Source organism: Botryllus schlosseri, chromosome 16 (assembly GCF_051294905.1).
Source record: "Botryllus schlosseri isolate E-star chromosome 16, Bs_hap1, whole genome shotgun sequence".
Classification (NCBI taxonomy): Eukaryota; Metazoa; Chordata; class Ascidiacea; order Stolidobranchia; family Styelidae; genus Botryllus; species Botryllus schlosseri.
Window position 1 is genome coordinate 12,930,440 of NC_137251.1, and position 12,433 is coordinate 12,942,872.

The 12,433-nt window shown below is 40.4% G+C and overlaps 1 protein-coding gene across 1 annotated transcript in view; it reads right to left on the bottom strand.

The window, feature by feature from the left end:
- Nucleotides 1–4,033: 4,033 nt before the first annotated feature.
- LOC145458665 (uncharacterized) overlaps nucleotides 4,034–12,433 on the bottom strand; it is a 41,122-nt gene continuing 32,722 nt past the window's right edge. Inside the window, exons 13-16 of the mRNA XM_080337109.1 lie at nucleotides 12,006–12,171; nucleotides 8,899–9,017; nucleotides 8,183–8,298; nucleotides 4,034–5,214 (exon numbers count right to left, since the gene is read on the bottom strand). Coding sequence (XP_080193235.1) covers nucleotides 5,055–5,214; nucleotides 8,183–8,298; nucleotides 8,899–9,017; nucleotides 12,006–12,171 — 561 coding nt within the window. The 3' untranslated portion in view covers nucleotides 4,034–5,054. The remainder of the gene's footprint in view (nucleotides 5,215–8,182; nucleotides 8,299–8,898; nucleotides 9,018–12,005; nucleotides 12,172–12,433) is intronic.

Genomic DNA, 12,433 nt, shown 5'->3' on the forward strand with positions numbered 1-12,433 from the left:
GGTCGGCGATGAGGAGCTCATATATACCTCCGACACATAGAAACATGGTAGAGCCGAGACTCGAACCAACAACCATTGGTGTTGCTTAGCACACCGCGCCACTCGCTTCCCTAGCCGAGCAATGTCGACCATTTGGTAATATCGAGACACCGTTGGCAGTAGACCACATGCTTCACATCACAATACCCAATTTCGGTCAAACTATAGAGACACTGACCCTGGCACTAGCAGTGTCAAAGTTTATAACAAAGCGTCCTTATTCTCGCTTATACGTCAGCGGTCAGCCTTTCATTTTTATCGAATACGTTGGCAAAAAAGGTGAGAGTGCGCTTTCCTTCCGCGTACAATTAGATCAATGGACAATTTCCATGCAGAAAAGGGGCGAGTCTTGCGTAAAAACACCTAATTTTGCGTAAATTGTATTGAGGTATACGCTGATCAAGTGATCAGCTGTTAGCCTTCATCGAAAACGAACTAGCTATCGCGCTTGACATGGGGTTGTAAGCAAATGGCTCGAAGGCCACAATTTCACGGTGAAATTGACATTGGAGAATTTAAAATAAAGTAAATATTTGAATGCAAACCGAGAATCTCAGTAAACTGCTTCATGAGATCATCATCTCATCACCTATCTCAGTATGAAACACAGTTAAAATTAGCACGTACCAACACCGGCTTTTGCGTGAAATCCGCAATGCCGCAATGCGGTAGTTAGGCCAATGTGTCAGTTCAGCGTAAATCTCTACCATGCTCGACCTCGATAACTAAATTACTGCCCTAATAGTTGAGTGTTAAACCTCGGGACTTGGCACAGCATTCAATACTAAAATAAGACATACCTTCCAAAAGCTCATGGCCGATCTAGGTATGGAGCATCGTTAAAATCAATAGAGACCACTACCGGTTTTGCGTAAAATGTGTTAGCGATAAATGGCGAGTCAGCTCTCACTTGACTTAAGAAACGGAATTACCACCCACATAGTTCAGTGATAAACTTAAAACTTGGTACAGCGTTCGATACTAGTATTAAGATTTACTATGCCAAATATCATGACCGATCTCGGTATGTATAACATTGTCAAAATCAATGGAGACCAATACCCATTTTTGAGTAAAATATGTTTGCGATATGGCGGATCAGCACACATTAAACTTTGGAAACGAAATTACTACCCTAAACTTCAAGTAGCAACCCTGAAACTTGGAGCAGTGTTGAATACCACCATCGCGACATAGCATACCAAGTTTCAAGACTTATCATGTTACGAAACACCGTCTAAAACGACATATACCAGCAAAGGTCGACTCAATGCATATGACGGTAACCGAGTTCAGATATAGATGCCATTGTTACATCACACCTTAGGGGCAAAAAGGCAAGGTTGCTCCACTTGCTCGGTAATTTTTTGAATAGGAGAGAGTAAATCACCGTTCCTTTATTGTGCGCGGCTTTGAGAGAACAGACAGTGAAAGCTTGTTATGAGCGCTACAGAAGAGAATTCGATTTTCGCAGAGACTTCGCTATATATGGGCATTTACAAGCGAAAGCACAAGAAGAATGCGGTTTTCGCTGTGATTTCGGTATATATTGATTGCTGTGCGTCTATAAATGGTAAATAATTGTTATTGATCAGAATTTTAGGTGGGGCAATTCCCCAGTTGCCCTACAGGACGAGCCGCCACTGCTTTACGGAAATTTAGAGTTGGAATTGGGAATATGACGTCATGTGACGCCATAGGTTAACGTTCGCCTTCGCACAGAACCTTTCAAAAAGGTTCGCGTTCACACGCACCAGAACCTTTCAGAGGTTCACACCATCCCTTAGTGCGGCTAGCCTCGAAACCCTTTATCGGGCATCGCAATCGTGGAATTTACATCTCGGACTACAGATTACGTGTATTAAGACTACAACAATAATAATAATAATAATAGGAAATCGCATAGTTTAATTCAAGTCGTGAATTCGTACTACTTTCCACGCAAATAAACGTCTCAATTCACCAAACATACCACGGTGTATATCTAGATCGAGTCATAAGCAGAGCTGGTCACTTGCCAATAACGAAGTACTTCTACTTTTTCGAGGTACTCAAGTAGGCTGATGCTACTTGCATTACTTTCTCAATTGGTTTTGTTTTTTTGACTACTTCTACTTCTACGGGAACGGTTTTGTTAGCAAAACGACTTACTTAGAATTTGCATTTCAATTAGGACTATAAATAGGACCATCTATACTTCCTAATCTCTGGACTGATCAATCAACAGATTGGCCGTTAATTCAGATTTAATTACTCGACTTTTTGGCATCGACCCAAGACTTTCATTGGCCTTTCATGAACCCCGTGATGCTAGTCCGTGGACTCGCAAAGATTTCACGGATATCGCAGTTTAAGCATTTTGTTTTACATTATTATTATTTTGTCGCTTTATACGTACTCTCCTTCCCAATCTAATAGGCCTAGGCACTTATATTAAAAATCGACTTTTCTCACTCGTGAGGTGAACGTCGTCGCGGAAGGACGTAACGTCAATCAGAGAATATATGATAGCTGGCACACTAACGTTTTTTTTTTGCATGGGGTCTTATGGGCCCGCTGGTGATTCGTATTGAAAACGAGTGTTGGTGATTCGTATTGAAAACTCGTGTTGGTGATTCGTACTTTCAGACCCCCCTAATGACAATGGTTTCTTGTGGATGCGTTGGTGTGTCGTACTATCAGTTATAGGCTGCGTTGGTGTGTCGTATTGAAAACGACGTGTTGTGTTGGTGTGTCGTAGTTTCAGGCATGGGCCGTTGTGATGAGGAGATGAATATCAAGTATATTGATCACGTGATTGATCCTTACATAATGTGCTTATTCCAAATTCTTACATATGAACATTTCAAGCTAATAATAACGTTTACGGTGATTGCGACTTCGATATATTGTTATTCTTATGGCTGCTGTGCCATGTCGTACTCACAGGTATATATAGGCTACGGGGCATGTCGTACTTTCAGGAAAAAGGTGTGAATTAGTTTGCAAAATATCTCATGGTTTGGTGTTACAGAGGTAGGAATCACTCGCAAGGTAATATTTTGGTAATTAGTTTGTCACACAGCCGGCGTAGACGGCAATTCGAATACCAACAATAACCGCGCTCGCAAACTAACACTTCAAAAAAGTTGTGAAATTGTTTGCCAAATCCTGCAACCACTAACAAGGTAACGTCTCAGACATAGCCATCTCTCGTGGTTTGATGTTGCAGACATACCGATCGCTCACAAGGTAATGTTTTGTTTTGATAATTAATTTACCACGGAGCCGTATTTCACTAGGGAGATAAAATAAGAATAACACGTATTGAGTAATAGTGACGAATAACAGAACCGTCGCAGACGGTGCTTCGAAAACCAACAATTTGACACTTTCTGACGATCGCTATGTCAGTGTTTTCACACCTCTGGAATAGTGGTTGACTTTAGTTGTGTGATAAGAATCATGGGAATATTCAATCAATGTGTTAATTTGTCAGCTTGAAATGAAACTCACTACACAACTTAAGTTGATTCGTATCTGAATGTGTTAATTCGGTACAACTCTAATCCTTTGAGAAATCCCTTTTAACGCGATCTGTTGATTCGAACGTAACCTGAATATTTCCGACGCCAACTTTCACCCGCATCGGATTATTAAGACATTCCGCGCCGCTGTTTTCACACCTACAGAATCAATACCAACTAGCTCAACAAAAATCATAAGTATGCGTAGTATACAATCATTGTATTTATTACTGGGAAATCAAACGCCTGTCAAAACACACATCTTATCATTCACCAACTCTTAATAGCATCACCAAAAAATCCAGGTATTGTGGATTGAAAATCAATGTTATAGTACGGCGTCGGAATCCATTCGCGAGATGTACTATGGGTAAATTGAGATAATTAGAATTTTTGGCATCGACCCAAGACTTTCATTGGACTTTCATGAACCCCGTGATGCTAATCCGTGTACCTGCAAAGATTTCACGTACCTCGCAGTTTAAACATTTTGTTTTACATTATTATTTTGTCGGTTTAGACGAACTCTCCTTTCCATTCTAGTAGGCATTTATATTAAAAATCTACTTTTTCGAAAAGCCTTATTTTTTTCATATTCGAAATTTTATTTTTTGGCTGTTTTGGCATCTGGTATACGAAATTCCAATAATAACTATGCCTTGCCAATGACCATGCCCAAGTGAAGATGCACCTCGCTTACAATTTGGTATCACGAAGGCTGATTCTGTTTTCCTTGACTCTGCTGCGCGGTCTGGAATTCGTGATATTCTGCTACCATCTGGCATCTACAGCAGTTGATTCTCAAACTGAGTTACGCGGTCCTTTTGGAGTCCACGAGGCGATTTTTAGCACCACGAAGCAATTTCCATGACATTCACATAATCCAGAAAAAAAAACAGATCTTTGTAATGTAAAAACCTCCGGGCAACAAAATTATATCGTTATTCAACATAAAGTAGCATATTTTGGTGCTGAGTTATTAAATAAAATCAACTGCACCCGCCACATTGACACCATAAACTCCCACTTGATGTTTTCTGTTGGCTTTTGTAAGGGACCACGAGTCAGGTTAAAATATCCAAAGGGAATTTTGTTGAAAAGTTCGAGAACCATTGCTAACGTATGTACTTATTGTAATCAATGGCTGCCTTTCCTTCCAGCAGGATTAATGAGGTGGGGCAGCTATGATATATTACGATGGAAAGCGAAAAAACTGACGCCACTAATCGTCTCAATTAAACGCTAACGCTAATTATTCTACAACGTATATAGAGGGTTACTGAATAAGTAATCGGTGGGAAATTTCACTTTTAATACAGCACATTTTCGACAACGATGTGCAATGAATATGATAATTGTAAGAGTAAAGTAGAAATAGCAAGTGGAAAGGCATAAAGTGCAGTTCTATCACTCCAACAGACACTTCCCATCTCCAATTGTATATGCTCATTGCTCATATGCTAGAAAGGAAGACATGACATTTTACGCCGACTCTCTTACAGAGTCACTCTATATTAATGCTTCCAAAGCATTGTTTAGATTCATGAAGCTGCGAAGCTCGGTCACGCCCATCCGGTCGTGTAAAAATCTGTAATAAAACTCTGGCGCGGTGTCTTTTAGATTCTTCAAAAACAAGAGGATTTCGCCGTCAAACGAAGACAAATTCTTCCTGCGAAACAATTGTTTTCCTCTGTTCAAATCGAGCACGAAAACATGCCGAATGTGGGCTTATTCCAAGCCCAAACTACTCAAAAGAGACACAATATGCGTCGGTTGTACAGCCGTAGTTCTTATGTTGATCCTTTCGAGTCAGATTTACCAATATATATACCTAACACCAACCTAAAGCCTAACACTTTCATGGAGTGAACAGAAAATTTTCAAATTTTTCATTATTTATTTTTATATAATAAATAGAAACTTTCTTCTCCTGTAGCAAAGCGGTTACTGGCTGGAATTGAACCAAATTTTGTGTGTAGGCTTAAATTAGGTAACCGAACAAGTTTATCAAGTAGCCAGTACGCTTTGAGAAAAAAAAAGTCATTTTTGAAGAGCCCTATTCGGCATACCCGCAATTTCATCATCAGCACAACCTTGTTGGCCAATTGTATACGGTTCGAAAATGATGATCACTATGTATTACGCGAAATAGGAAAGACGATAAAAACGTGATTTCGTTGGACATGTCGATATGACGAGCACGAGCCGAGAAATTCCATCTTATCGTTGCTATGAATCGGATGAGCAAATACTCGTTCTTTTGTGATAGTTCTTTAATCGGGCCGCGAAATTGGACAGTGTTAATGAGTATGCAATTATGCACGCTAATTGGAATTCATTACTGCGCATCATCGTCATTCACTCCAGTAAGGATTTTCGAGCGTAAATAGGGGATGGCAGAAGAGTAGCCCAAAACCCCATGGTATTTTATGTTGGAGACAAATTACTGATTTGATACGCGATTTCCAATTTGTAATCATCTGTTTCGTTAATTCATTCTTGATGTCTGCTTGATACTCTAGTATTCTTGGATTTTCGCGCACTGTGACTTGTGAATGTGCAATGTGGATACTGCATAGTTTAATTCGTTATGGGCATGTCGCAATGTGGATGGCGCAATGTTGAATTCGATTATTCGATTTCTTTCAACCGGAAAAATATTGTATTCAGATAAACTTGATCGACACAGGATGGACTTGTAACGAGTGCACCAATATCGAACGTAAAACCATTGGCCATTTGGTACAAATCGAATTTCTATTGATCACGTCGTTATATCTGCCCATATTGCTCTTACTACAGTTACAGTTGAATAATAATCGCACATTTAAAATTGAATTGAGCTGTATGGCTTGATGTTAACGAGTACAGTACCAGTGTTAAAACGCCGCATCAGAATTTTAATGCTGTTCACAGCAATGGCATGGAGTGATAGTAAAGTACGTTTCATTTTCTAGTGGAGTAGGCTACAAAGAAAGAAATCTTGTGACAATTAAACACGCCAAGCGTGAAAAAAAAATTTACTACTATTTTAATTTATTGTAATGTAGGACGATTTACTAAAAATGTGACTCGACCCTGGATCTGACAATGCGTCGAAACTGATATTTTAGTCATCAACATCCCAAGTGCCGCGGCCAGACTATTCATAATTTTGGTTGGCCCTGCAAGTTCACAATCTGAGCAATTCAATTTCGATAATATAACAGAATTTTCATAATATAGTGGGAAATTAGCTCGCGGGCTACTCAAAACCTTCTCACGGGCCACATATGGCCCGCAGGTCGCGAGTTGACCACCCCTTATATCAGTGGTCGGGAACCTATGGCTCGCGAGCCATATATGGCTCTTTTTGGTATAAGATATGGCTCTTTGCCAAATATTTATTTTTGTGCTGAATTGATCAATATTGCAGCGACTTGTTGGTAAATTTTCATCACGGCCAGAATAATTATTCTCGTGGCAGTATAAACATGTCTTTGAGAGGTAAAGAAAATGCCATCTTCAGGTTTAGGGGCTCGAGCCCCTCATTTCAAAATTATCTAATTTAAGTTACTGTCACGCCGTCGGTCAATATCACTTGCGAATTCTGTGTACCCGACTCGAAATCTTGCATTGTGCGATACGTTGATTAATCAAAGAGCATGGCGGCGCCCATTTCAAAACGCAGCTTTCAAATGCACATTGTCTTCCTGATCCACGGCGCGAAATGAACTGGTGTGGATTGGACATTCACAATTACAAACTCGAATTACAAACAACGCCATAGCCATCCACGTTCTTGATTGGTAAGTATATAGCTCTGTGTAGTGCAGGCGGTCAAATATATGCCTGTAGCGCGACGTTATGTTATACCGCCGAAGACTTTAAGAATTGAGAAGTCGATAAGTATTTAGATTTTTGGAATCAGTGTGACAGTCACATTCGATTAAAATCAGTTATAATAAATTCCAAGCTACTTACGATGAATTGCGTTATCAATGGTGAGGCTTGCATAGCCTGTCTGTGCCTTACCTCTCGTTTCAAACTTTATTTTGGAACAATAAATACCAGTTTTTACAGAGAAAATATGACGCACACGAGCAATCCCATGTAGTCAGATCGAATTAGTGCTACCATGACGTCACTAATTTTCAATTGTGACGTAACAGTTGATTGGCATATATGGCTCTTCGGCAGTTAAGATGTAAAAAATAGGGCCAATATGGCTCTTCGGACAAAAAAGGTTCCCGACCACTGCCTTATACAGACAGACACCATCGATTGTTTTCAGAGCCAGAGCCGGAGCAGTGGTATTAATGTGGATCCAGAGCTGGTGCCGGAGCTAATGCATGATAGAATAAAACTCCGGAGCCGGAGCTGGAACAATGCAAATTTACGGCTGCTCCAAAGCCCTGGTTAGAACTACGACATGAATTCCGCATGTATAATGTCCACTCACGAGTCTGATGAGTGCGTGAGTAGAAATCTGAAATTATGCTGTATGGAGCACGCCAACGGTCCCAACATCCTGATATTGTCTTAAACCCTACTGAGATAGCGTGCCAGTTAGCAACCACTTGGTCCCAAGATGACACCAGAACACCAAATTTCGGGGGTCTAATGAAGAAATGATAATGGGAGTTCTCATATCTCACATATGAACGTTGTTGATCGAGATCCACTCTTTGACTTCATTGGACGTCCAATTCTTTATAAGGGAACCCGCCGGATGTGCGAGGTCAGGCTGTTTGGCGGGAATAATAGGCTCCTCCTACAGAAAGGCAATAACACTGGTTATTATTTGCGTGCGCCATGTGTGAAAAACCGAATCAAGATGCTGTAACGAGCACTTGGATCTAAGTCAAGCTAGATTTCTACTTTTGTCGCGGGGTCAAGAGTCGGAGTCTGATTCTCGTGATTCCGATTTTCAGAATTCGTGAGCAATAGTTTTGGAGTTCATTCATGAAATATTCAAGTATACACAGTTTGTTTCAAACGAGCAGATGGAGGCAGGGTCAGAATCGCAGTTTCATTCGGTCAAGAGCCGAGCCGAAATTAGTAAAATTGAGCCGCGAATCGGAGTCGCTATTAATATTAATATAAATTTTGGGGCGTCGAGCCCAGAGTTCTAGTCAAAATTACAGACGTTGGTGGAAGGAATCGGACTAACAATTTGTGTTTTATTCCGTAAATTTATAGATTTTGTAAATTTTCTTTTGTATTATTATTTTTTAATCATTTATACGTAGGGTTAATGTGATGATGGTTATACACACGAAATACCGGCCTGGTGTAAAATGTAAATGTAAAATGCAGTCAAAATACAATGAATATCATAAGCAAGAACACACGAAATAAGATAAATACTCACTATTGGTTTTGATGCTATATTAGATCTGGTTCCAATTTCTTTTGTTAGCTTTGTGAAAGCCGTTTTGAACTCTGCTAAGTCACTGAAATCGAAACACATCTTCGTTCCTTGCAATAGCCCTGCATAAAATCCTTCATTGAAAATAAACTTTAAGAGAAATTTCCGTGCTACTTTTCCATTTCACGAAACCAAAGCCTCCTGGATATAGCGACTATTTCTAGTCTAGTGACAATGGAATCAGTTTGTGACCCATGAATTCCAGATCACATCTCTCCAGTGTTGGGATGTCTCGAGTCGCCGTTTTCGCATGACTTGACTTGACTCGAGTCACTTTGCTAAAATGACTTGACTTGACTTGACTCGGCGTATCAGAAATGTGGATTGACTCGCGACTCGGAGCAAAATTCACGAGTCAATTTCAAGTCATCAAATAATCGGTGTCGATAAAAATCACTCTATCTTGCATATATTCGGATTGTTCGCGAAACGCTTGTGTAACCCGTGAGAGCGACCAATCATTCAATGACCGTGCGTTTCACCGAGCCTCGATTGCTCTCACAATTAAATTGAAATGAAGTGATCAAAGCTTACAGCTTACGTTGTCGTAACTCTAGTGGTCAAGTAATAAAATAGCAAATTTTTTTATTTCTGTTCTCTGTTCTTACCTTAACCAAACCGCTTGTTTTATTGAAATTGAAGTCGAATATAGTTTATATAGTCCTCAACCATCGGCGCAGTCGCGAATGGTATCATATCTATTTGTAAACGGGTAATGTATTGCATCTTATCAATTCGTTTCTCTATTTTGGTTGGTAACTATAAACTGGGGCTATGCAATTACGTAATTTAACAGTTCTACGTATATGCGAGCGATACAGCGCCTTCTTGCGTGGATATTTAACTCTATATTCGTTCATCGGTTCGGAATCAATGGCTACTCCAACTGTATTTTAGACAGCTAGCAAATTGCAATGACGTAATCATGCCTCATACATACTTCGAAAAGGCAACTTGACTTGAAATGTGACTTGACTCGTGACTTGACTTGAATTAACTCTAGTCACCTCCAAAAATCGAGTGACTTGACTTGACTCGAGTCACTTTTGAAAATCGATTGACTTGACTTGACTCGAGTCAAAATGTGCAATGACTCGAAATGACTCGTGACTAGAAGGTAGTGACTTGATCCTAACACTATCTCTCTACGGCCCCTAGTTTACCCGGGTTTGGAGGAACGAGACAATGTGTGAGTTTTTAGTCGATGATGTACCAGACCAACTGTTTCCGAGGAAGTATGTACGTTGTGTGAGGTTGACCTTCTTCTAATCAGAATGAAAAGAGAATAGGCCTACTAAACGCTGACGTCAACTTTAACTTTCCTCGCTTGGAATTGTAAAAAAAAATTGTATATCAACAGTCGTATATCACCAAATATGACATCACCGGGAGCCTCTCACGGGGGGCGCGAGAAATTGACAATGTCTGTATAAATTGTGACTAAACATGTGTTTCACAACCATTCTGAAAAGACGATTGTTGAAGATTAAACTTATTTCGTATTCTAGAAAGCTTGCCAAACTCTAACTACAGCAGTCGCGCTCAACGGAGGATAGGTTGACTTCAACTTCGTTTGAGCAAATTTTTGATATTCTTTGAAGATTTAGAACAATTCCTACGTGCAAGTCATTCATTACTTATAGCTTTGGCAGTAGCCTAAATCTCGGTGCGCTCGGTAGCTGTTGTTAATAGTTGGCGAACTGCACTGCCTAAGACAGACTTAGATGCAAAAGGTTGCCCGGTTTCGCCCTCAATTCGGCTATAAATCAACACAATTCAATTCATTTCCAAAACTGATCAAATTTAGCATGGCAGGACAGAACGACGCCGTGCTCTCTGTAGTCACTATACCAGCATCAGGATTAGTCTCAGTGCCACCTACCTTGAAATTAATTGATGTCCTGTTCGCTGTTATTTTTTGTTATTTTCAAACAAGTTTGGGGAAATTTGTCAGCAATGTAAAAGACTCAACAACTGGAATGCGGATTCAAAATTGGCGTAAGATATACCTTATGTATACTATTAGATCAGGGGTGGGTAACCTGCGGCCGTAGAAGGGAATTTGTGCGGCCGTCGACGCCTAATTCAATTAGTATGTGTTGGCGGCCTTGGACATGCAAATTGCAATTACAAATTCACTCCCGAATTTTCGAAAGATTTTAAATAATCTAGAAATTTTCTTCGCGCTCCGCGCAATTCAACAAGACTGCATTTTTCGATTTTAATGCAGTAACGCCCTTCTTAATCTGAGCCGGAATGGGAATCGTCAAGAAATAACAATTCATTCGCGGCCATATCCACTCCCAACAACTATTGCCACTCGCGATTTCGGTGCGTACAATAGGCCGTTGTGAATAGTAGAATAGTCCGGAGTTCACCCGGAATGGATATGGACCATAGGTATATACTATAGGTATTTGGCGTCCAGATCGTTCATTGCGGCTATGCCCTGGAATGCGGCCTTAGGCTACATAAGTAATCGAAATGCGGCCATGATTAGCAAAAAGGTTGCCCACCTATGTATCAGATGATGTGCTCTTTTTGACATGACGATAAATGCAAGGGGGTCAGGGGTGCGCAATTTTTTTGACCATCGCCAAGGGGGGCGCGTGTCAAAAAAGGTTGAGAACCGCTGAACTAGAGAGGGCCGCCATGCTTGAATTTGTTACAAGTTTAGTTAATGCTGTTAAGTTTATTCTCTATTTGTACATGAGCGCGGCAATATAGTGGCCGAAAGGTCATATCTACTGATGTTCTTGAAAACATCGGAATTTCAATATTGAAGTGTTGCCAATTAACGCGTGGAGTTAAAATAGTGAAATCGTTTCAATGACTCCGATTTTTTTCCGGTTTCGTTCTAATTTCCCCCTAAGGAACCTCATGGCCATAATATGCTATCCACTTCTCGTTCAGACTCTATAGTACAAATATTTCTCAAAACCTCCATCCAATCTGCGCGATGGCAATGTATACAATTGGGATTTCATTAATTGTACCATCGGGTAATCACAAATCCTGTTGTGCAATCGTGTAAGTAGGGATCTTCATACCAAGCCAACCATCAGACTCGTAGCCTCTTTCCACTATTATCGGAATGAGAGTTTTCCCGAGTTTAAACGCGTATCCCGCCTCGGTTCTGCAATTGGGACTGTCCTTGTATGTTCTCGACATGCACATTAATACGATCGCCGACTTCTCGACAGCATCAGCCATGCCCTATAAACGACAAGAGATACAGACAATGCTATATATGTATTAGTCCACAAGAGCGAATGGATTTTCGTATGCATAGGTATTTGAGCTATATTAGGAATGTGTTATCAAGAAGTTTATTACTTCGCGATAGAAAGCGCCGATATCAACAACACCTCAAATTAACTGTTGACCATTTTCGAAGGCAGTTAGGTCCTAAACAAGGTGGGTTTGCCTCTGTCAATCGCAAAACATGGTCTCACTGTCTAGAGCAGGATTCGGCAAC